This window comes from Pseudophryne corroboree (assembly GCF_028390025.1).
Source record: "Pseudophryne corroboree isolate aPseCor3 chromosome 3 unlocalized genomic scaffold, aPseCor3.hap2 SUPER_3_unloc_2, whole genome shotgun sequence".
Classification (NCBI taxonomy): Eukaryota; Metazoa; Chordata; class Amphibia; order Anura; family Myobatrachidae; genus Pseudophryne; species Pseudophryne corroboree.
The window spans coordinates 4,412,819-4,438,955 of NW_026967508.1; the positions used below are offsets into that span (position 1 = coordinate 4,412,819).

At 49.3% G+C, this 26,137-nt stretch overlaps 1 protein-coding gene across 1 annotated transcript in view; it reads left to right on the plus strand.

Moving 5' to 3' along the window:
• Positions 1–21,574, plus strand: part of LOC134983593 (zinc finger protein 432-like) — a 33,880-nt gene extending 12,306 nt beyond the window's left edge. The window contains exon 2 of the mRNA XM_063949260.1: positions 18,319–21,574. Within this exon, the coding sequence (XP_063805330.1) occupies positions 18,319–19,637 (1,319 nt within the window). The 3' untranslated portion in view covers positions 19,638–21,574. The remainder of the gene's footprint in view (positions 1–18,318) is intronic.
• The last annotated feature ends 4,563 nt before the right edge of the window (positions 21,575–26,137 follow it).

Consider the following 26,137-nt stretch of genomic DNA (forward strand, 5'->3'; position numbering starts at 1 on the left):
CTCCAAACACGGCGACACTAAAGGATCTTGCGGATCGCAGGCAGGAAACTACCTTGAAATCTATTTTATGCAACTACGGGAACCCTGCTCAGACCGGCGGTAGCGTCGGAATTGGTGAGTAGTGCGATTGCAGGATGGGCAGATAACTTGTCATCTGTCATGGACACCCTCGACAGGGAGGGTGTATTGTTGACATTGGGTCACATCAAGGACGCAGCGTTATACCTAAGGGAGGCTGCGAGAGATATTGGCCTCTTGGGATCAAGGGCCAATGCCATGGCAATTTCAGCTAGGAGGGCGTTGTGGACCTGTCAATGGACTAGTGATGCTGACTCCAAGAGACTTATGGAGGCCTTGCCGTACATGGGTGAACTTTTGTTTGGGGACGGCCTCGCGGACCTGGTTTCCACAGCTACCGCGGGTAAGTCTTCTTTTTGCCTTTTGTTCCCCCACGGCAAAAGAAAATGCCTCCATACCAGATGCAGTCCTTTCGGTCTCATAAATGGATCATCCTTCATCGCCAGAGGCAAGGGTAGAGGGAAAATAACACCCAGCTGCGGCTAGTTCCCAGGAGCAGAAGTCCTCTCCGGCCTCTACCAAATCCACTGCATGACGCTGGGGCTCCGCTGCGGGAGTCCGCACCGGTGGGGGCACGTCTTCAGCCAGGTCTGGATTCATTCGAACTCTTGGATCCTTGGGTGCTAGAAATTGTAACCCAAGGATACAGACTGGAGTTCAAAGACGTGCCTCCACACCGATTTTTCAAATCTGCCTTACCAGCTTCTCTCCCAGGGAGAGAAATAGTTTCAGCTGCGATACAAAAGCTGTGTCAACAGCAAGTGATTATCACGGTTCCCCTGTTGCAACAGGGAAAGGGGTTTTATTCAACTCTATTTGTGGTCCCGAAGCCAGACGGCTCGGTCAGACCAATTCTGAACCTAAAATCCCTAAACCTGTATTTGAAAAGATTCAAATTCAAGATGGAATCTCTCCGGGCAGTGATTTCCAGTCTGGACGGGGGGGATTTTATGGTGTCACTAGACATAAAAGGAAGCATACCTTCATGTCCCCATATATCCTCCTCATCAGGCGTTCCTGAGAGTCGCTGTGCAGGATTGTCATTACCAATTTCAAACGTTGCCGGTTGGGCTTTCCATGGCCCCGAGGATTTTCACCAAGGTAATGGCGGAAATGATGGTGCTCCTGCGCAAGCAAGGTGTCACAATTATCCCGTACTTGGACAATCTCCTGATAAAGGCGAGATCAAGAGACCAGTTACTGAAAAGCGTGGCACTCTCTCTGAGGGTACTACAACAACATGGCTGGCTATTAAATTTGCCAAAGTCGCAGTTGATGCCGACAACTCGAATGTCGTTTTTGGGCATGATTCTGGACCCAATGGAAAAAGCTCTGGAACTCCAGAACATGGTCAGGGATCTGCTGAAACCAAAAAGAGTGTCGATTCATCAATGCACTCGAGTGTTGGGAAAGATGGTGGCGGCCTACGAGGCCATTCCGTTTGGCAGGTTCCATGCAAGAACATTTCAGTGGGACCTACTGGACAAATGGTCAGGGTCCCATCTCCAAATGCATCGGATGATAAGCCTGTCCCCCAGGGCCAGGATATCTCCTGTGGTGGCTCCACAGTGCTCACTTCCTAGAGGGTCGCAGGTTCGGAATCCAGGATTGGGTTCTGGTGACCACGGATGTGAGCATCCGAGGCTGGGGAGCGGTCACACAAGGAAAACATTTTCAGGGAATATGGTCAAGCCAGGAGGCTTGTCTGCACATAAATTTGCTGGAATTGAGGGCCATATACAACGGCCTGAGACAGGCGGAGCATCTTCTTCGCAACCTACCTGTACTGATCCAGTCAGATAACATCACAGCCGTGGCACATGTAAACCGCCAGTGCGGAACAAGAAGCAGAGCAGCGATGGCGGAGGCCACCAGGATTCTTCGCTGGGCAGAAAATCATGTAAGCGCTCTGTCAGCTGTTTTCATCCCGGGAGTGGACAACTGGGAAGCAGACTTCCTCAGCAGACACGATCTCCATCCAGGAGAGTGGGGGCTTCATCAAGAGGTCTTTGCAGAAGTGACAAACGGTTGGGGACTCCCTCGAATAGACATGATGGCGTCACGCCTCAACAAAAAGCTTCGGACGTATTGTTCCAGGTCGAGGGACCCTCAAGCAATAGCAGTAGACGCACTAGTGACACCGTGGGTTTATCAGTCGGTCTATGTGTTCCCTCCACTTCCACTCATCCCAAAGATATTGAGGATCATAAGAAGAACAAGAGTTCAAACGATACTCATTGTTCCAGACTGGCCTCGAAGGGCCTGGTTTCCAGATCTTCAGGTAATGCTCACAGAAGATCCTTGGCCTCTTCCTCTAAGAGAGGACCTGTTACAACAGGGGCTGTGTGTGTTCCAAGACTTACCGCGGTTACGTTTGACAGCATGGCGGTTGAACACCAAATCCTAGCTAGGAAAGGTATTCCAGGAGAGGTCATCCCTACTCTGCTTAAAGCTAGGAAGGAGGTAACGGTGAAACATTATCACCGTATCTGGAGGAATTATGTGTCTTGGTGTGAATCCAAGAATGCTCCTACGGAGGTTTTCAGCTGGGTCGTTTTCTCCATTTTCTACAGGCGGGGCTGGATATGGGCCTAAAGTTAGGCTCCATTAAGGTGCATATTTCGGCATTATCAATATTTTTTCAGAAGGAACTGTCCTCTCTTCTAGAAGTGCAGACTTTTGTGAAGGGAGTACTGCACATCCAACCTCCTTTTGTGCCCCCAGTGGCACCGTGGGACCTTAACGTGGTGTTACAGTTCCTTAAATCACATTGGTTTGAACCACTTCAAACTGTTGAGTTAAAATTTCTCGCTTGGAAAGTGGTCATGTTATTGGCCTTGGCATCTGCAGGGAGGCTGTCTGAATTGGCGGCCTTGTCTTACAAGAGCCCTTATCTGATTTTCCATGTGGATAGAGCGGAATTGAAAACTCGTCCACAATTTCTACCTAAGGTGGTTTCGTCGTTTCACATGAACCAACCTATTGTAGTGCCGGTGGAGGATTCCAAGTACCTTGATGTAGTCGGGGCTTTAAAAATCTATGTAGCCAGAACAGCTCGTATTAGGAAAACGGAGGCTCTGTGTATCCTATATGCAGCCAACAAGGTTGGCGCTCCTGCTTCCAAGCAGACTATCGCACGCTGGATCTTTAACACGATTCAGCAGGCCCTTCTACGGCTGGATTGTCGTTACCAAAATCGGTAAAGGCCCATTCCACTAGGAAGGTGGGCTCTTCTTGGGCGGCTGCCATAGGCCTCTCGGCATAACAGCTTTGCTGAGCAGCTACTTGGTCGGGTTCAAACACTTTTGCAAAATTCTATAAGTTTGATACCCTGGCTGATGAGGACCTCTCTTTTTTTGCTCAATCGTGCTGCAGAGTCATTCGCACTCTCCCGCCCGGTCTGGAGCTTTGAGCATGATCCTTACGGAGTGCCCAGCATCCTCTAGGACGTAGGAGAAAATAAGATTTTAAACCTATCAGTAAATCTTTTTCTCCTAGTCCGTAGAGGATGCTGGGCGCCCGTCCCAGTGCGGAATAAATCTGCAGTACTTGTACATAGTTATTGATAAGTCTACACAAGGGTTGTGTTGCAGTTCAGATCAACCTGTTGCTGATCTTATTTGTTCATACTGTTAACTGGTTTAGTTATATCCCAGGTTGTACGGTGTGTTGTGGTGTGAGCTGGTACGTATCTCACCCTTACTTAACAAAATCCTTTCCTCAAAATGTCCGTCTCCTCTGGGCACAGTTTCTATAACTGAGGTCTGGAGGAGGGGCATAGAGGGAGGAGCCAGTTCACGGCCAATAAAAGGTCTTAAAGTGCCCATGTCTCCTGTGGAGCCCATCTATACCCCATGGTCCTTACAGAGTCCTTAGCATCCTCTACGGACTAGGAGAAAAATATTTATCGGTAGGTTTAAAATCTTATTTCTCTGACGTCCTAGTGGATGCTGGGAACTCCGTAAGGACCATGGGGAATAGCGGCTCCTCAGGAGACTGGGCACAACTAAAGAAAGCTTTAGGACTACCTGGTGTGCACTGGCTCCTCCCACTATGACCCTCCTCCAGACCTCAGTTAGAATCTTGTGCCCGGCTGAGCTGGATGCACACTAGGGGCTCTCCTGAGCTCCTAGAAAGAAAGTATATTTTAGGTTTTTTATTTTACAGTGAGATCTGCTGGCAACAGACTCACTGCTACGAGGGACTAAGGGGAGAAGAAGCGAACCTACCTAACTGGTGGTAGTTTGGGCTTCTTAGGCTACTGGACACCATTAGCTCCAGAGGGTTCGACCGCAGGACCCGACCTTGGTGTTCGTTCCTGGAGCCGCGCCGCCGTCCTCCTTACAGAGCCAGAAGCATGAAGATGGTCCGGAAAATCGGCGGCAGAAGACTTCAGTCTTCACCAAGGTAGCGCACAGCACTGCAGCTGTGCGCCATTGCTCCTCATGTACACCTCACACTCCGGTCACTGATGGGTGCAGGGCGCTGGGGGGGGGCGCCCTGAGTGCAATATAACACACCTTGGCTGGCAAATCTACACCATATATAGTCCCAGAGGCTATATAGGTGTAAATTAATACCCCTGCCAGAGTTTTAAAAACGTGGGAGAAGTTCGCCGAAAAAGGGACGGGGCTATCTCCCTCAGCACACTGGCGCCATTTCTCCCTCACAGCTCCGCTGGAAGGAAGCTCCCTGGCTCTCCCCTGCAGTCTACACTACAGAAGGGTAAAAAAGAGAGGGGGGGCACTAAATTTAGGCGCAGTATAATTATTATAGCAGCTATAAGGGGATATAATTCAGTTAGTCCCTGTATTATATAGCGCTCTGGTTTGTGCTGGCATAGTCTCTCTCTCTGTCTCCCCAAAGGGCTTTGTGGGGTCCTGTCCTCTGTCAGAGCATTCCCTGTGTGTGTGCGGTGTGTCGGTACGGCTGTGTCGACATGTTTGATGAGGAGGCTTATGTGGAGGCGGAGCAGATGCCTATAAATGTGATGTCACCCCCTGCGGGGCGGACACCTGAGTGGATGGACTTATGGAAGGAATTACGTGAAAGTGTCGACTCCTTACATAAAAAATTTGACGACATGCCAAATGCGGGACAGCCGGCTTCTCCGCTCGTGCCTGCCCAGGCGTCTCAAAGGCCATCAGGGGCTCTAAAACGCGCGCTACCTCAGATGGCAGACACAGATGTCGACACGGATACTGATACCAGTGTCGACGACGAAGAGACTAATGTAATGTCCAATAGGGCCACTCGTTACATGATTGAGGCAATGAAAAATGTATTGCACATTTCTGATATTACCCCAGGTACCACAAAAAAGGGTATTATGTTTGGGGAGAAAAAACTACCAGTGGTTTTTCCCCCGTCTGAAGAATTAAATGAAGTGTGTGAAGAAGCGTGGGCTTTTCCCGATAAAAAATTGGTGATTTCTAAAAGGTTGCTAATGGCGTACCCTTTCCCGCCAGAGGATAGGTCACGTTGGGAGACACCCCCTAGGGTGGATAAAGCGCTCACACGCTTGTCAAAGAAGGTGGCACTACCGTCTCCGGATACGGCCGCCCTTAAGGAGCCTGCTGATAGAAAGCAGGAGGCGATCCTGAAGTCTGTATATACACACTCAGGCATTATACTGAGACCAGCTATTGCTTCAGCATGGATGTGCAGTGCTGCAGCTGCGTGGTCAGACTCCCTGTCAGAAAATATTGACACCCTAGACAGGGACACTATATTGCTAACCATAGAGCATATTAAAGACTCAGTCTTATACATGAGAGATGCACAGAGGGATATCTGCCGGCTGGCATCTAAAATAAGCGCAATGTCCATTTCTGCTAGGAGAGGCTTATGGACTCGGCAGTGGACAGGGGATGCAGATTCTAAAAGGCACATGAAAGTTTTGCCTTATAAGGGTGAGGAGTTATTCGGGGATGGTCTCTCAGACCTAGTTTCCACAGCAACAGCTGGGAAGTCAGCATTTTTGCCCCATGTTCCCTCACAGCCTAAGAAAGCGCAGTATTATCAGGTACAGTCCTTTCGGCCCCAGAAAAGCAGGCGGGGAAAAGGCGGGTCCTTTCTGCCCAGAGGCAGAGGTAGGGGGAAAAAACTGCAACAAACAGCCGGTTCCCAAGAACAAAGGCCCCTCCCCCGCTTCCTCCAAGTCCGCCGCATGACGGTGGGGCTCCACAGGCGGAGCCAGGTACGGTGGGGGGCCGCCTCAAAAATTTCAGCGATCAGTGGGCTCGCTCACAGGTGGACCCCTGGATCCTTCAAGTAGTATCTCAGGGGTACAAGCTGGAATTCGAGACGTCTCCCCCACCCCCCGCCGTTTCCTCAAATCTGCCTTACCGACAACTCCCTCAGGCAGGGAGGCTGTGCTAGAGGCAATTCACAAGCTGTATTCCCAGCAGGTGATAGTCAAGGTGCCCCTACTTCAACAAGGACGAGGTTACTATTCCACAATGTTTGTGGTACCGAAACCGGACGGTTCGGTGAGACCCATTTTAAATTTGAAATCCTTGAACACATATATAAGAAAATTCAAGTTCAAGATGGAATCGCTCAGGGCGGTTATTGCAAGCCTGGACGAGGGGGATTACATGGTATCCCTGGACATCAAGGATGCTTACCTGCATGTCCCCATTTACCATCCTCACCAGGAGTACCTCAGATTTGTGGTACAGGATTGTCATTCCCAATTCCAGACGCTGCCGTTTGGGCTGTCCACGGCACCGAGGGTATTTACCAAGGTAATGGTGGAAATGATGATACTCCTTCGAAAAAAGGGAGTTTTAATTATCCCGTACTTGGACGATCTCCTGATAAAGGCGAGGTCCAAGGAGCAGTTGTTGGTCGGGGTAGCACTATCTCGGGAAGTGCTACAACAGCACGGTTGGATTCTAAACATTCCAAAGTCACAGCTGGTTCCAACGAAACGTCTACTGTTCCTGGGGATGGTTCTGGATACAGACCAGAAAAAAGTGTTTCTCCCGGAGGAGAAAGCCAAGGAGCTGTCATCTCTAGTCAGAGACCTCCTTAAACCAAAACAGGTATCGGTGCACCACTGCACGCGAGTCCTGGGAAAAATGGTAGCTTCCTACGAAGCAATTCCATTCGGCAGGTTCCATGCAAGAAATTTTCAGTGGGACCTATTGGACAAGTGGTCCGGATCGCATCTTCAGATGCATCGGCTGATAACCCTGTCTCCAAGGACCAGGGTATCTCTGCTGTGGTGGCTGCAGATGCTCATCTTCAAGAGGGCCGCAGATTCGGCATACAGGACTGGGTCCTGGTGACCACGGATGCCAGCCTTCGAGGCTGGGGGGCAGTCACACAGGGAAGAAACTTCCAAGGACTTTGGTCAAGTCAGGAGACTTCCCTACACATAAATATTCTGGAACTGAGGGCCATTTACAATGCCCTAAGTCAGGCAAGGCTCCTGCTTCAAAACCAGCCGGTACTGATCCAATCAGACAACATCACGGCAGTCGCCCATGTAAACCGACAGGGCGGCACAAGAAGCAGGATGGCGATGGCAGAAGCCACAAGGATTCTCCAATGGGCGGAAAATCACGTGTTAGCACGGTCAGCAGTGTTCATTCCAGTAGTGGACAAATGGGAAGCAGACTTCCTCAGCAGACACGACCTACACCCGGGAGAGTGGGGACTTCATCCAGAAGTCTTCCAACTGATTGTAAACCGTTGGGAAAGGCCACAGGTGGACATGATGGCGTCTCGCCTAAACAAAAAGCTAGAGAGATATTGCGCCAGGTCAAGGGACCCTCAGGCGATAGCTGTGGATGCTCTAGTGACACCGTGGGTGTACCAGTCGGTTTATGTGTTCCCTCCTCTGCCTCTCATACCAAAGGTACTGAGAATAATAAGAAGACGAGGAGTAAGAACGATACTCGTGGTTCCGGATCTGCCAAGAAGAGCTTGGTACCCAGAACTTCAAGAAATGATATCAGAGGACCCATGGCCTCTACCGCTCAGACAGGACCTGCTGCAGCAGGGGCCCTGTCTGTTCCAAGACTTACCGCGGCTGCGTTTGACGGCATGGCGGTTGAACACCGGATCCTAAAAGAAAAGGGCATTCCGGAGGAAGTCATTCCTACGCTGATTAAAGCTAGGAAAGAAGTTACCGTATTTGGCGAAAATATGTTGCATGGCGTGAGGCCAGGAAGGCCCCAACAGAGGAATTTCAGCTGGGTCGATTTCTGCACTTCCTACAGTCAGGAGTGACTATGGGCCTAAAATTGGGTTCCATTAAGGTCCAGATTTCGGCTCTGTCGATTTTTCTTCCAGAAAGAACTGGCTTCACTGCCTGAAGTTCAGACTTTTGTAAAGGGAGTGCTGCATATTCAGCCCCCTTTTGTGCCTCCAGTGGCACCTTGGGATCTTAACGTGGTGTTGAGTTTCCTAAAATCACATTGGTTTGAGCCACTTAAAACCGTGGATTTAAAATATCTCACTTGGAAAGTGGTGTGATATTAGCCTTGGCTTCGGCCAGGCGTGTGTCAGAATTGGCGGCTTTGTCATGTAAAAGCCCTTATCTTATTTTCCATATGGATAGGGCAGAATTGAGGACTCGTCCCCAGTTTCTCCCTAAGGTGGTGTCAGCTTTTCACTTGAACCAACCTATTGTGGTGCCTGCGGCTACTAGGGACTTGGAGGATTCCAAGTTACTGGACGTAGTCAGGGCCTTGAAAATTATGTTTCCAGGACGGCTGGAGTCAGGAAAACTGACTCGCTATTTATCCTGTATGCACCCAACAAGCTGGGTGCTCCTGCTTCTAAGCAGACCATTGCTCGCTGGATTTGTAGCACAATTCAGCTGGCGCATTCTGCGGCTGGACTGCCGCATCCTAAATCTGTAAAAGCCCATTCCACAAGGAAGGTGGGCTCTTCTTGGGCGGCTGCCCGAGGGGTCTCGGCTTTACAACTTTGCCGAGCTGCTACTTGGTCAGGGGAAAACACGTTTGCAAAATTCTACAAATTTGATACCCTGGCTGAGGAGGACCTTGAGTTCTCTCATTCGGTGCTGCAGAGTCATCCGCACTCTCCCGCCCGTTTGGGAGCTTTGGTATAATCCCCATGGTCCTTACGGAGTTCCCAGCATCCACTAGGACGACAGAGAAAATAAGATTTTACTCACCGGTAAATCTATTTCTCGTAGTCCGTAGTGGATGCTGGGCGCCCATCCCAAGTGCGGATTGTCTGCAATACTTGTATATAGTTATTGCCTAACTAAAGGGTTATTGTTATGAGCCATCTGTTAAGAGGCTCAGTTATAGTTCATACTGTTAACTGGGTATAGTATCACGAGTTATATGGTGTGATTGGTGTGGCTGGTATGAGTCTTACCCGGGATTCAAAATCCTTCCTTATTGTGTCAGCTCTTCCGGGCACAGTATCCTAACTGAGGTCTGGAGGTGGGTCATAGTGGGAGGAGCCAGTGCACACCATGTAGTCCTAAAGCTTTCTTTAGTTGTGCCCAGTCTCCTGTGGAGCCGCTATTCCCCATGGTCCTTACGGAGTTCCCAGCATCCACTACGGACTACGAGAAATAGATTTACCGGTGAGTAAAATCTTATTTTTTCAGATGATGTGGACCTGGAACAATGACCTTTGCCTTTTCCAATTTTTGAATGGCTTCCTGTAGGATAGTCCTTTCTGTCAGCAAAGCTGGTACGCCTGATTTGAAGAATCTGTGAGGTGGGAGTTCTTGAAACTCCAGTCTGTACTCCTGGGACACAATATCTTGCACCCAGGGGTCCAGTCCTGATGACGCCCAGACGTGACTGAAATTTCTCAGTCATGCTCCCATCTGCCCGATCTCCAGGCTAGGAGGTCCACCGTCATGCTGACGATTTTGAGGAAGCATAACCAGGCTTCTGTTCCTGGGAACCTGTTGATGCAGGTTTTCTGGATTTCCCTCGACCACCTTTGAAGAAAGTGGAACTTGGCCTTTTTAACCTTTTGCAGTCCGAAAGGACTGCATTGTAGACGTAAGAAAAGATTCTCGTCGGTGGGGTGGCTGAGGGAAGAAAGGTTGACTTACCTGTGGTTGCCGTGGAAATCCACGCATCCAATGCCTCCCCAAACAGAGCCTGCCTGTGAAGGGTAGGTTCTCCACGCTTTTCTTGGATTCCTCATCCCCAGACCATTGGCGTAGCCAGAGACCCCTGCGTGCCGAGACAGCCATGGAAGACGTCCTTGCATTCAGATGACCCAGGTCCTTCATGGCCTCCACCATGAAACCTGCAGAATCCTGTATGTGACGTAAAAACATTTCAATGTCGCTTCTATCCAGAGAATCTAATTCCGGTGGTTCGGCTTCAGAAGGCTGAGACAGTATATTGCATTCCTGAGTACATGGAATAGACTCCTCTGGAGAAGAGAAACACTCTGCAGCACAGGACACACACACAAACACAAAAAAATGTAGAGACCGTTTCCCCACAGAGTATTTCAGAGAGACACAGAATAGGAGGAGCCAGCACACACAGCGCCCCAGTAGGCAGTTATATGATAAATCCTGGCGCTGACTGGAGTAACTTCAAACCGTTAACAAAACACGCTCCCTCCCTTCTATAACCCCTGGTACCGCACAGGATAGCTGGAGTTATGTGGAGGGCAGCGCTCCCTGTCAGTGTCTCTGTGTGTGATCTGCAGGGAGAAAATAGCGCTGGTGAGTGCTGGATCCTCTCTGAGGACAAGCCCCGCCCACTGTAATGGCGCGCCTTCCCACACTTATGGTATTATACTGGCTTGAGGTGAAACTGCAGCTAACAGTAGTACAAGCCCCTGTAGCTTTCTGTGACCAGTTTTTAGGGTATTGCGCTGGCCCAGGCCGCCCCTCACAGCACCGCACACGTACCTCTGAGCCTTCCAGAGCGCAGCATCAGTGCTGCGCTCCCACCCTAATGCCGCCATTCTCACCGGCTCCTCGCTTACCGGGGCGTTGGCATCCTACTCACCACCGCATCTTCTGGCTCTGTTAGGGGGTGGCGGCAGTGCTGCGGGAGTGAGCATAGAGGGAGGAGCCAGCCCACACTATTTAAACTCTTAAAGTGCCCATGGCTCCCAAGGGACCAGTCTATACCCCATGGTACTAAATTGGACCCCAGCATCTTCTAGGACGTATGAGAATCATATATTCTTTTTTACTTGAAAGTAGTTTTTCTTTTCTTTTTTTGCATTAAGGCATACACTGCACGACATGATCCAACGCATCGGAATTATAAAAACAGCCTAGTGTGTACGCATTCCTTGCAACGAGCATTCCCCTCGGCAACTAGCTTTCCCCTTGCCAACGAGCATGGATCTTAGGGGGGTCATTCCGACCCGATTGCTTGCTGCAGTTTATCGCAGCGATCGGTTCGTAACTGCGCCGGCGCCGCAGCATGCCGAATGGGCAAAGGCCGTCGTTCCCTAGCGATCACCTCTGCCTGATTTACAGGTAGTGGGCGGGCGGGGCCATTATGGGGGCGTGGCTGGACCATGTGGGGGGCGGGCAGCAGCGGCTTCGTGACTTCACACGCAGCCGCTGCGACGAGCAACTCCCGGGCAGCCGCAGGAGCTGCGCTGGACGGAAGTTACTCAACAAGTACAAAAGCATCGCCGCTGTGCAATGCTTTTTTACTTGTGTGGGGGAAGGGCAGATAGACATGCGGGGCGGACTAGCCCTGTGCTGGGCATCCTCCCGCATGTCTGCGAATATGATCGTAGCTGTGCTAAATTTAGCACAGCTACGATCAACTCGGAATGACCCCCTTAGTGCATGAAAACCCTGCCAAAGAGTATGACACCTAGTGTGTAAAACCCCTGGCAATGCAAATGAAACCCCTGGCAACAACAGGTAAAAAATATAAAAAAACAATCTTGGGAGGCGTGACAAAATTCAAAAAAGTTACCACTGAAAGGGTTAATGTTACATCTTTCAATAAAACCATTTTCTCTGACGTCCTAGTGGATGCTGGGTACTCCGTAAGGACCATGGGGGGTATAGACGGGCTCCGCAGGAGACTGGGCACTCTTAAAAGAAAGATTAGGTACTATATCTGGTGTGCACTGGCTCCTCCCTCTATGCCCCTCCTCCAGACCTCAGTTACTATCTGTGCCCGGCCAGAGCTGGATGCACTCTAGGGGCTCTCCTGAGCTTCCTAGAAAGAAAGTATTTGTTAGGTTTTTTATTTTCAGTGAGATCTGCTGGCAACAGACTCACTGCTACGAGGGACTGAGGGGAGAGAAGCAAACTTACCTGCTTGCAGCTAGCTTGGGCTTCTTAGGCTACTGGACACCATTAGCTCCAGAGGGATCGAACACATGCCCAGTCCTCGGTCGTCCGGAGCCGCGCCGCCGTCCCCCTTGCAGAGTCAGAAGAACCGAAGAGAAGTTGAAAATCGGCGGCTGAAGACTCCGGTCTTCATTAAGGTAGCGCACAGCACTGCAGCTGTGCGCCATTGCTCCCTCTGCACACCACACACTCCAGTCACTGATGGGTGCAGGGCGCTGGGGGGGGGGGGAGAGGGTGCGCCTTGGGCAGCAATTAGAGTACCTCACATAATACAGCCAATATACTGTATATGTACATAATCCCCCGCCATAAAGCATATAAAAAAGTGGAAGAAGTCCGCCGAGAAAGGGGCGGGGCTGTCTTCCTCAGCACACCGGCGCCCTTTTCTCGTCACAGCTCCGCTGGAAGGACGCTCCCCAGGCTCTCCCCTGCAGTTCCAGACTTCTAGGGTAAAAGAGAGAGGGGGGGCACATAAATTTAGGCGCATAACTGTGTATATAAGCTGCTATAGGGGAAAAATCACTCTGTATAGTGTGCATCCCTGCATTATATAGCGCTCTGGTGTGTGCTGGCATAGTCTCTCTCTGTCTCCCCAAAGGACTTAGTGGGGTCCTGTCCTCAGTCAGAGCATTCCCTGTGTGTGTGCGGTGTGTCGGTACGGCTGTGTCGACATGTTTTATGAGGAAACTTATGTGGAGGCGGAGCAGGTGCCGATAAGTGTGATGTCACCCCCTGCGGGGCCATACCAGATTGGGTGGATATGTGGAAGGTATTAAACGACAGTGTCAACTCCTTGCATAAAAGGTTCGATGACATAATAGCTGTGGGACAGCCGGCTTCTCAGCCCGTGCCTGCCCAGGCATCTCAGAGGCCATCAGGGGCTCAAAAACGCCCGCTACCTCAGATGGCAGACACAGATGTCGACACGGAGTCTGACTCCAGTGTCGACGAGGATGAGACTAATGTACAATCCACAAGAGCCATCCGTTGAATGATTACGGCAACGAAAAATGTGTTGCACATTTCTGACATTAACCCAGGTACCACTAAAAAGGGTATTCTGTTTGGGGAGAAAAAGCAACTAGTGGTTTTTCCCCCATCAGATGAGTTGAATGAAGCGTGTGAAGAAGCGTGGGGTTCCCCGATAAGAAACTAGTGATTTCTAAAAAGTTACTGATGGCGTACCGTTTCCCTCCAGAGGACAGGTTGCGTTGGGAGACAACCCCTAGGGTGGATAAGGTACTCACACGCTTGTCAAAAAAGGTGGCACTGCCGTCTCAGGATACGGCCGCCTTAAAGGAGCCTGCTGATGGAAAGCAGGAGGCTATCCTGAAGTCTGTATATACACACTCAGGTACTTTACTGAGACCTGCAATTGCTTCAGCATGGATGTGTAGTGCTGCAGCAGCTTGGTCCGATACCCTGTCAGATAATATTGATACCCTAGACAGGGATACTATTTTGCTAACCATAGAGCATATTAAAGACGTAGTGTTATATATGAGAGATGCACAGAGGGATATTTGCCGGCTGGCATCTAGAATTAATGCAATGTCCATTTCTGCCAGAAGAGTATTATGGACTCGGCAGTGGACAGGTGATGCTGATTCTAAAAGGCACATGGAGGTTTTGCCTTTTAAGGGTGAGGAATTGTTTGGGGATGGTCTCTCGGACCTCGTATCCACAGCAACAGCTGGGAAGTCGCCATTTTTACCTCGGGTTTCCTCACAGCCTAAGAAAGCACCGTATTATCAGGTACAGTCCTTTCGGCCCCAAAAAGGCAAGCGGGTCAGAGGCGCTTCCTCTCTGCCCAGAGGCAAGGGAAAATGGAAAAAGCTGCACCAGACAGCCAGTTCCCAGGAACAAATATCCTCCCCCGCTTCCTCTAAGTCCACCGCATGATGCTGGGGCTCCACAGGCGGAGCCAGGTGCGGTGGGGGCGCGTCTCCGGAACTTCAGCGACCAGTAGGTTCGCTCACAGGTGGATCTCTGGGTTCTGCAAGTGGTATCTCAGGGATACAAGCTGGAGTTCGAGGCCACTCCCCCTCGCCGTTACCTCAAATCAGCCTTACCGGCTGCTCCCAAAGAAAGGGAGGTAGTACTGGCAGCTATTCACAAGCTGTACCTCTAGCAGGCGATAATCAAGGTACCCCCCTTCAACAGGGGCGGGGTTACTATTCCACATTGTTTGTGGTACCGAAACCAGACAGTTCGGTGAGACCCATCCTAAATTTGAAATCCTTGAACACTTATATAAGGAAGTTCAAGATGGAATCGCTCAGGGCGGTTATTGCAAGCCTGGAAGAGGGGGATTTTATGGTGTCATTGGACATCAAGGATGCATACCTACATGTTCCCATTTACCCACCTCACCAGGAGTACCTCAGGTTTGTGGTACAGGACTGTCATTACCAATTCCAGACGTTGCCGTTTGGTCTGTCCACGGCACCGAGGGTATTTACCAAGGTAATGGCCGAAATGATGATACTCCTTCGAAAGAAGGGAGTTATAATTATCCCGTACTTGGACGATCTCCTGATAAAGGCGAGGTCCAAAGAGCAGTTGCTAATCAGCGTAGCACTATCTCAGGAAGTGCTGCATCAGCACGGCTGGATTCTGAATATCCCAAAGTCACAGCTGATTCCTGCGACGCGTCTGCTGTTCCTGGGTATGATTCTAGACACACAACAGAAGAAGGTGTTTCTCCCGGAGGAGAAGGCCCAGGAATTATCATCTCTGGTCAGGGACCTCTTGAAACCAAAACAGGTGTCGGTGCATCACTGCAGGGGAATCCTGGGAAAGATGGTAGCTTCTTACGAAGCGATTCCCTTATGCAGGTTCCATGCAAGGATCTTCCAGTGGGATCTATTGGACAAGTGGTCCGGATCGCATCTTCAAATGCATCGGTTGATCACCCTGTCCCCGAGGGCCAGGGTGTCTCTGCTGTGGTGGCTGCAGAGTGCTCATCTTCTCGAAGGCCGCAGATTCGGCATACAGGACTGGGTCCTGGTGACCACGGATGCAAGCCTCCGAGGTTGGGGGGCAGTTACTCAGGGAAGAAACTTCCAAGGACAATGGTTGAGTCAGGAAACTTCCCTACACATAAATATTCTGGAGCTAAGGGCCATTTACAATGCCCTGAGTCAAGCAGAATCCCTGCTTCAAAACCAACCGGTGCTGATTCAGTCAGACAACATCACGGCAGTCGCCCATGTAAATCGATAGGGCGGCACAGAAGCAGGATGGCAATGGCAGAAGCCACAAGGATTCTTCGATGGGCGGAGAATCACGTGCTAGCACTGTCGGCAGTGTTCATTCGGGGAGTAGACAACTAGGAAGCCTTCCTCAGCAGACACGACCTCCACCCGGGAGAGTGGGGACTTCATCCAGAAGTCTTCAAGCTGATTGTAAACCGTTGGGAACGACCACATGTGGACATGATGGCGTCCCGCCTCAACAAAAAGCTAAAAAGATATTGTGCCAGGTCAAGGGACCCTCAGGCGATAGCTGTGGACGCTTTAGTGACACCTTGGGTGTACCAGTCGGTTTATGTGTTCCCTCCTCTTCCTCTCATACCCAAGGTACTGAGGATAATAAGAAAGAGAGGAGTAAGGACCATACTCATCGTTCCGGACTGGCCAAGAAGAACTTGGTACCCGGAACTTCAAGAAATGATCTCCGAGAACCCATGGCCTCTGCTGCTCCGACAGGACCTGCTGCAGCAGGGACCCTGTCTGTTCCAAGACTTACCACGCCTGCGTTTGACGGCATGGCGGTTGAACGCCGGATCCTAAGGGAAAAGGGCATTCCAGAGGAAGTCTTTCCTACGCTGATAAAAGCTAGGAAGGACGTGACAGCAAAACATTATCACCGCATATGGCGAAAATATGTTGCTTGGTGTGAGGCCAGAAAGGCCCCAACAGAGGAATTTCATATGGGTCGTTTTCTGCACTTCCTACAGTCAGGAGTGACTATGGGCCAAAAATTGTGATCCATTAAAGTCCAGATTTTGGCCTTGTCTATTTTCTTTCAAAAAGAACTGGCTTCACTGCCTGAAGTTCAGACGTTTGTTAAGGGAGTGCTGCATATTCAGCCCCCTTTTGTGCCTCCGGTGGCACCTTGGGATCTCAACGTGGTGTTGGATTTCCTAAAATCACATTGGTTTGAGCCACTTAAGACCCGTGGAGTTAAAATATCTCGCGTGGAAGGTGGTCATGCTGTTGGCCTTGGCTTCGGCCAGGCAGGTGTCAGAATTGGCGGCTTTGTCGTATAAAAGCCCATATCTGATTTTCCATATGGACAGGGCAGAATTGAGGACTCGTCCTCAATTCCTTAATAAGGTGGTATCAGCGTTTCATTTGAACCAACCTATTGTGGTGCCTGCGGCTACTCGAGACTTGGAGGATTCTAAGTTGATGGACGTAGTCTGGGCTCTGAAAATCTATGTTTCCAGGGCGGCTGGAGTCAGGAAAACTGACTCGCTATTTATCCTGTATGCACCCAACAAGCTGGGTGCTCCTGCTTCAAAGCAGACTATTGCTCGCTGGATCTGGAACACGATTCAGCTTGCTCATTCTGCGGCTGGCCTGCCGCATCCTAAATCCGTAAAAGCCCAGTTCACGATGAAGGTGGGCTCTTCTTGGGCGGCTGCCCGAGGGGTCTCGGCTTTACAACTTTGCCGAGCTGCTACTTGGTCGGGTTCAAACACTTTTGCAAAATTCTACAAGTTTGATACCCTGGCTGAGGAGGACCTTGAGTTTGCTCATTCGGTGCTGCAGAGTCATCCGCACTCTCCCGCCCGTTTGGGAGCTTTGGTATAATCCCCATGGTCCTTACGGAGTACCCAGCATCCACTAGGACGTCAGAGAAAATGAGAATTTACTCACCGGTAATTCTATTTCTCGTAGTCCGTAGTGGATGCTGGGAGCCCGTCCCAAGTGCGGACTCTCTGCAATACATGTATATAGTTATTGCTTAACAAAAGGGTTATTGTTTTGAGCCATCTGTTAATGAGGCTCATTCTTCTTTCATACTGTTAACTGGGTATAGTTATCACGAGTTGTACGGTGTGGCTGGTATGAGTCTTACCCTGGATTCCAAATCCTTTCCTAGTAATGTCAGCTCTTCCGGGCACAGTTTCCCTAACTGAGGTCTGGAGGAGGGGCATAGAGGGAGGAGCCAGTGCACACCAGATATAGTACCTAATCTTTCTTTTAAGAGTGCCCAGTCTCCCGCAGAGCCCGTCTATACCCCCCATGGTCCTTACGGAGTACCCAGCATCCACTACGGACTACGAGAAATAGAATTACCGGTGAGTAAGTTCTTAGTTTTTACTGCTTATTATTCCTATTTCATCTGAATATATGTAGGTAGACTAAATATATTAAAACATATACAAATTACACTCCGAGATAAGTGAAAATGAGAATATTAGTTATGGTTTTCTCCTGTACTTTAGGATTGTTGGGGAGGAGTTTGTGGAGTCTTAGCTGATGCTAGGAAGATTTAGTACCTCTCTGATCTGGTTCACCCTCCCATCTTACCTATTTCTCTGTTGTGTGTGAATGTACTGCATTGGTTCAGCTCACTCAAATGAAGAACCAAGCAACAAGAATGTGGAATAATACCAGGGGGATTCCATTATACAGGTAATAGGCTTTTTTTAAGAAGTCACGGCACCGTGCCTGTGGTCACAGCATGATAAAAAAATAAAAAATAGAATGTGTTTAAAAAAAAAACAAAAAAAACATTTTGGTTTAAACCAGCCAACCCTGCCCAGATGAAGAATTTGCACCTACCGTAGGGCTGGTGCACATTTCGATGAGTGTCTCAGGCCTCACAGATTCAGATGTATGGCTGTACACCAGGAAAGGGCTGGTTAGCACATGGAGTGAATTGGACAATTACATTGAATGACTAACCTCCTATATTTTTACCCACAGACCCATCTAAAGATCCATCTACTGATATAAAGGAGGAATCAGTCTCATGTGATGGAGACCTCACACACACTGACATGTATACAGCCGCAGATCATACACAGAAAATATCTACTCATATAAAAAGCAACTGCATTACAAATGCGTCTTGCTCTGGATGTGAAAAATGTTTTACTCTTAATTCAGACCTTGTTATACATCAGAGGAGTCACACAGGAGAGCCGCCATATTCCTGCTCAGCATGTGGGAAAGGGTTTAGAAGTAATTCAGAACTTCTTGTACATCAGATGATTCATACAGATGAAAAACTGTTTTCTTGCTCAGAATGTGGGAAATGTTTTAAAGTAAATTCACATCTTGTTAAACATCAGATGATTCATACAGGAGCATCCCCACATTCCTGCTCTGAATGTAAGAAATGTTTTAGATATAAATCAGAACTTGTTATACATCAGAGAAGTCACACAGGTGAGAGACCTTATTCTTGCTTGGAATGCGAGAAATGTTTTCCAATTAAATCGCTACTTGTTAGACATCAGAGAAGTCACACAGGTGAGAGACCGTATTCTTGCTCGGAATGTGAGATAGTGTGTATAAGTAATTCAGAACTTGTTAGACATCAGAGACGTCACACCGGAGAGAGACCATATTCCTGCTCTGAATGTGGGAAAGGGTATAGAAGTTTTCCAGAGCTTGTTAGGCATCAGAGATTTCATACAGGTGAGATACCATTTTCTTGCTCGGAATGTGGGAAAGGGTTTGAAGTAAATGCACTACTTGTTAGACATCAGATGATTCACACAGGAGCATACCCATATTCCTGCTCTGAATGTGAGAGAGGTTTTTCAATTAAATCAGAACTTGTTAGACATCAGAGACGTCACACAGGTGAGAGACCGTATTCTTGCTCGGAATGTGGGAAAGGGTTTAGAAGTAATACAGAACTTGTTATACATCAGAGACGTCACACCGGAGAGAGACCGTATTCTTGCTCAGAATGTGGGAAAGGGTTTAGCAGTAATGCAGAACTTGTTCTACATCAGAGACGTCACACCGGAGAGAGACCGTATTCTTGCTCAGAATGTGGGAAAGGGTTTAGCAGTAATGCAGAACTTGTTCTACATCAGAGAAGTCACACAGGAGAGAGACCGTATTCTTGCTCGGAATGTGGGAAAGGGTTTAAAAGTAATGCAGAACTTGTTATACATCAGAGACGTCACACCGGAGAGAGACCGTATTCTTGCTCTGAATGCGGGAAATGCTTTACATGCAATTCACAACTTACTAAACATCAGAAAAGTCACACAAGAGTGAACCCATGATATAGGTCTGAGTGTAAGGAGAGGGAGTTATAGTAAGACAGAACTTTTACACGAGTGCGGTCACCCAGGAGAATACTCATATTTCATTCTCTGTGTAAGAAATGTTTTACATGTTTATGTTCTGCACGGCAGAATGTGTGATTATTACTAATAATAAGTATTAATATACTCTGCGCCGAGCCTGAGTGCGGCTATCTTGAAGCTTACGCCTAGATTTCCCAGCATGTAATTCACACCCCGCTATATGGTACCAGCTCCTTTACTGGTTCCCTACGTTTTCTGTGTATCTCTTCTACATCCTCCTTTGTCATTAATTGGTTTTCTTCCAGTCCTCATCCTCCACCCACTATCAAGATTCAGCACCAAAAGGGAGTCCCGCAATTCCACGGAAGGAGCACACGTTTGGCTTTAGGCTTCTGTCCCAGTTAGAACCATTCCTAGCTGACAGTATAGGATCTCCAACTTCCTAGCATGTGAGTGACAGCATTGCAGTCATTCATCTTCTCCCAATTTTATGATCCTTTCCATAGAATATATCTGTAGTCCATGTCAACATTCCCATTAACAGGTTAGCTGCCACTGGCCTTCTTCTCCTCACTCTTTTATCCTCTCTCATTGGACATATAATTAATTAGACTTATCTTCTTCCATCTCTGCTCCAAATTTTCCAACTTGCTCTCCTCTCTTTGATAGCAACCTCATTTGCTTCAACCCATCCCTTTCTCCAGTACCCCCCTCATGCAAAGCATCCATAATTCACCTAACCTGCCATGTTTTCTTCCTTTTTTATTATTTTATGTCCCTACTCTATCTTCTTCCAAAAACACACTTTCTCGTATGTCCTAGACACCGCTGCTCCGGACAAATCTTTGGCCACTGACGCTCTTCACACCAGACCTGGCACGCTGTGCTGTCCCGTTACCTGCACAGAGCTTCTGCATTGGCGGATTGCTGCTGCAGGAAATACTGCTTTTACTGCCGGCTTCATGTACTGTACATTTACTCTTCTGTCATACATCTATGCTCTCAGTACATTAAGTCTCTCATTTCCGGTCAGGTTTTTCAACACTTGTTTCCTCTTTGCCACATTCAATTTTTACCGTTTGTCCTAACAGTACTTGTGTCCTGACAGCCTATGGTTCTTGTCGTCTACTCCCCCCTTTCCTCAGCTCACATTTTACATTGCCATCCCCAGTCACCTCTCCAGCTTAATGGTGGTCGTTCCATAAAAAGTTACGTTTTTTTTTCTAAAGCGTCCGTCAATTATAAGGCGTGGTTATGGGGGTCATTCCGAGTTATCGTAGCTGTAAATTTAGCACAGCTATGATCATGTTCCCAGACATGCGGGGGGACGCCCAGCACAGGGCTAGTCCGCCCCCCCCTCCCCCGCACAAGTACAGAAGCATCGCACAGCGGCCAAGCTTATGTACTTGTGGAGTAACTCCCAGCCAGCGCAGCTCCTGCAGTTGGCCGGGAGTTGATCGTCGCAGCGGCTGTGTGTGATGTCGCACGGCCCGCCCCCCCCCCCCCCCACACACACGGTCTGGCCACACCTTCGTTTGCCGGACTGCACCCCCATAAGGATGGCCAAACACCGTCGTGCTGCCCCCTCCCGCCCTGCGACCGCCTCTGCCTGTCAATCAGGCAACGACGCAGTTCCGACCCAATCTCTGCGATAAACTGCAGCGAGCGATCGGGTTGGAATGACCCCCTATGTATTGTAAATGACTGGCGCATTAAAAAATGTCCAAGTGTGACGGACAACCCGCACCTCTGGCCAACTGGGATGGCATTACATCCGGCCCTAAATGTTACGTTTAGCCAAGACCTTGACAAAATAAGATTTTACTCACCGGTAAATCTATTTCTCGTAGTCCGTAGTGGATGCTGGGAACTCGAAAGGACCATGGGGAATAGCAGCTCCGCAGGAGACTGGGCACAACTAAAGAAAGCTTTAGGTCACCTGGTGTGCACTGGCTCCTCCCACTATGACCCTCCTCCAAGCCTCAGTTAGGACACTGTGCCCGGACGAGCTGACATAATAAGGAAGGATTTTGAATCCCGGGTAAGACTCATACCAGCCACACCAATCACACCGTATAACTCGTGATACTATACCCAGTTTACAGTATGAAAACAACTGAGCCTCTCAACAGATGGCTCAACAATAACCCTTTAGTTAACAATAACTATGTACAAGTATTGCAGACAATCCGCACTTGGGACGGGCGCCCAGCATCCACTACGGACTACGAGAAATAGATTTACCGGTGAGTAAAATCTTATTTTCTCTGACGTCCTAGTGGATGCTGGGAACTCCGAAAGGACCATGGGGATTATACCAAAGCTCCCAAACGGGCGGGAGAGTGCGGATGACTCTGCAGCACCGAATGAGAGAACTCAAGGTCCTCCTCAGCCAGGGTATCAAATTTGTAGAATTTTGCAAACGTGTTTGCCCCTGACCAAGTGGCAGCTTGGCAAAGTTGTAAAGCCGAGACCCCCTCGGGCAGCCGCCCAAGATGAGCCCACCTTCCTTGTGGAATGGGCTTTTACTGATTTAGGATGCGGCAGTCCAGCCGCAGAATGCGCCTGCTGAATCGTGTTACAGATCCAGCGAGCAATAGTCTGCTTAGAAGCAGGAGCACCCAGTTTGTTGGGTGCACACAGGATAAATAGCGAGTCAGTTTTCCTGACTCTAGCCGTCCTGGAAACATAAATTTTCAAGGCCCTGACTACGTCCAGTAACTTGGACTCCTCCAAGTCCCTAGTAGCCGCAGGCACCACAATAGGTTGGTTCGAGTGAAAAGCTGATACCACCTTAGGGAGAAACTGGGGACGAGTCCTCAATTCTGCCCTATCCATATGGAAAATCAGATAAGGGCTTTTACACGACAAAGCCGCCAATTCTGACACACGCCTGGCCGAAGCCAAGGCCAATAACATGACCACTTTCCACGTGAGATATTTTAGATCCACGGTTTTAAGTGGCTCAAACCAATGAGATTTTAAGAAACTCAACACCACGTTGAGATCCCAAGGTGCCACTGGAGGCTCAAACGGGGGCTGAATATGCAGCACTCCCTTCACAAACGTCTGAACTTCAGGCAGTGAAGCCAGTTCTTTCTGGAAGAAAATCGACAGAGCCGAGATCGGTACCTTAATGGAGCCTAATTTCAGGCCCATAGGAAGTGCAGAAATCGACCTAGTTAAAATTCCTCTGTTGGGGCCTTTTTGGCCTCACACAAAGCAACATATTTCCGCCATATGCGGTGATAATGCTTTGCAGTTACATCTTTCCTGGCTTTAATCAGCGTAGGAATGACTTCCTCTGGAATGCCCTTTTCCTTCAGGATCCGGCGTTCAACCGCCATGCCGTCAAACGCAGCCACGGTAAGTCTTGGAATAGACAAGGCCCCTGCTGCAGCAGGTCCTGTCTGAGCGGCAGAGGCCATGGGTCCTCTGAGATCATCTCTTGAAGTTCCGGGTACCACGCTCGTCGTGGCCAATCCGGAACCACGAGTATTGTTCTTACTCCTCGTTTTTTTATTATTCTCAATACCTTTGGTATGAGAGGCAGAGGAGGGAACACATAAACTGACTGGTACACCCATGGTGTCACTAGAGCGTCCACAGCGATCGCCTGAGGGTCCCTTGACCTGGCGCAATATCTCTCTAGTTTTTTGTTTAGGCGGGACGCCATCATGTCCACCTGTGGCCGTTCCCATTGATTTACAATCATTTGGAAGACTTCTGGATGAAGTCCCCACTCTCCCGGGTGGAGGTCGTGTCTGCTGAGAGAGTCTGCTTCCCAGTTGTCCACTCCCGGGATGAACACTGCTGACAGTGTTAGTACATGATTTTCCGCCCAACGGAGAATCCTTGTGGCTTCTGCCATTGCCATCCTGCTTCTTGTGCCGCCCTGTCGATTTACATGGGCGACTGCCGTGATGTTGTCTGATTGGATCAGTACCGGCTGATGTAGAAGCAGGGATTTTGCCTGACTTAGGGCATTGTAAATGGCCCTTAGTTCCAGAATATTTATGTGTAGGGAAGTCTCCTGACTCGACCACAGTCCTTGGAAGTTTCTTCCCTGTGTGACTGCCCCCCAGCCTCGAAGGCTGGCTTCCGTGGTCACCAGGACCCAGTCCTGTATACCGAATCTGTGGCCCTCTAGAAGATGAGCCCTCTGCAGCCACCACAGCAGAGACACCCTGGTTCTTGGAGACAGGGTTATTAAGCGATGCATTTGGAGATGCGATCCGGACCATTGGTCCAGCAGGTCCCACTGAAAGATTCTGGCATGGAACCTGCCGTAAGGAATTGCTTCGTAAGAAGCTACCATCTTTCCCAGGACCCGCGTGCAGTGATGCACCGATACCTGTTTTGGTTTCAGGAGGTCTCTGATTAGAGATGACAGCTCCTTGGCTTTCTCCTCCGGGAGAAACACTTTTTTCTGGACTGTATCCAGAATCATACCCAGGAACAGTAGACGTGTCGTCGGAACCAGCTGTGATTTTGGAATATTCAGAATCCAACTGTGCTGGTGCAGCACCTCCTGAGATAGTGCTACTCCTACCAACAACTGATCCTTGGACCTCGCTTTTATTAGGAGATCATCCAAGTACGGGATAATTAAAACTCCCTTTTTTCGAAGGAGTACCGTCATTTCCGCCATTACCTTGGTAAACACCCTCTGTGCCGTAGACAGTCCAAATGGCAACGTCTGGAATTGGTAATGGCAATCCTGTACCACAAATCTGAGGTACTCCTGGTGAGGATGGTAAATGGGGACATGCAGGTAAGCATCCTTGATGTCCAGGGATACCATGTAATCCCCCTCGTCCAGACTTGCAATAACCGCCCTGAGCGATTCCATCTTGAACTTTTAATTTTTTTATGTATGTGTTCAAGGATTTCAAATTTAAAATTGGTCTCACCGAACCGTCCGGTTTCGGTACCACAAATAGTGTGGAATAGTAACCCCGGCCTTGTTGAAGTAGGGGCACCTTGATTATCACCTGCTGGGAATACAGCTTGTGAATTGCCGCTAGCACCGCCTCCCTGTCTGAGGGAGCAATCTGCAAGGCAGAGTTTAGGAACCGGTGGGGAGGAGACGCCTCGAATTCCAGTTTGTACCCCTGAGATACTATTTGAAGGATCCAGGGATCCACCTGTGAGCGAGCCCACTGATCGCTGAAATTTTTGAGGCGGCCCCCGACCGTACCTGGCTCCGCCTGTGGAGCCCCACCGTCATGCGGCGGACTTGGAAGAAGAAGCGGGGGAGGACTTTTGCTCCTGGGAACCTGCTGTTTGTTGCAGTCTTTTTCCCCTACCTCTGCCTCTGGACAGAAAAGACCCGCCTTTTCCACGCCTGTTTTTCTGGGTCCGAAAGGACTGAACCTAATAAAACGGCGCCTTCTTAGGCTGTGAGGGAACATGGGGTAAAAATGCTGACTTCCAAGATGTTGCTGTGGAAACTAGGTCCGAGAGGTCATCCCCAAATAACTCCTCACCCTTACAAGGCAAAACTTCCATGTGCCTTTTTGAATCTGCATCCCCTGTCCACTGCCCAGTCCATAAGCCTCTCCTAGCAGAAATGGACAAAGCACTTATTTTAGATGCCAGCCGGCAGATCTCTCTCTGTGCATCTCTCATGTATAAGACTGAGTCTTTGATATGCTCTATGGTTAGCAGAATAGTGTCCCTGTCTAGGGTGTCAATATTTTCTGACAGGGAATCTGACCACGCAGCGGCAGCACTGCACATCCATGCTGACGCAATAGCTGGTCTAAGTATAATGCCTGAGTGTGTGTATACAGACTTCAGGATCGCCTCCTGTTTTCTATCAGCAGGTTCCTTGAGGGCGGCCGTATCCGGAGACGGTAGTGCCACCTTTTTAGACAAACGTGTGAGCGCTTTATCCATCCTAGGAGGTGTTTCCCAACGTGACCTATCCTCTGGCGGGAAAGGGAATGCCATTAGTATCTTCTTAGGAATTACCAATTTCTTATCAGGGGAAGCCCACGCTTCTTCACACACTTCATTTAATTCATCTGACGGGGGGAAAACTACAGGTAGTTTTTTCTCCCCAAACATAATACCCTTTTTAGTGGTACCTGGATTTATATCAGAAATGTGTAACACCTCTTTCATTGCCTCAATCATGCAGCGAATGGCCTTAGTGGACATTAGATTAGACTCATCGTCGTCGACACTGGTGTTAGTATCCGTGTTGACATCTGCATCTGCCATCTGCGGTAGCGGGCGTTTTAGAGCCCCTGATGATCTTTGAGACGCCTGGACAGGCACGAGCTGAGAAGCCGGCTGTCCTGCACTCAATTCTTTCCATAAGCCCATCCACACAGGTGTCTGCCCCGCAGGGGGTGACATCCCTTCTATAGGCATCTGCTCCACCTCCACATCATTATCCTCATCAAACATGTCGACACAGCCGTACCGACACACCGCACACACACAGGGAATGCTCTAACAGAGGACAG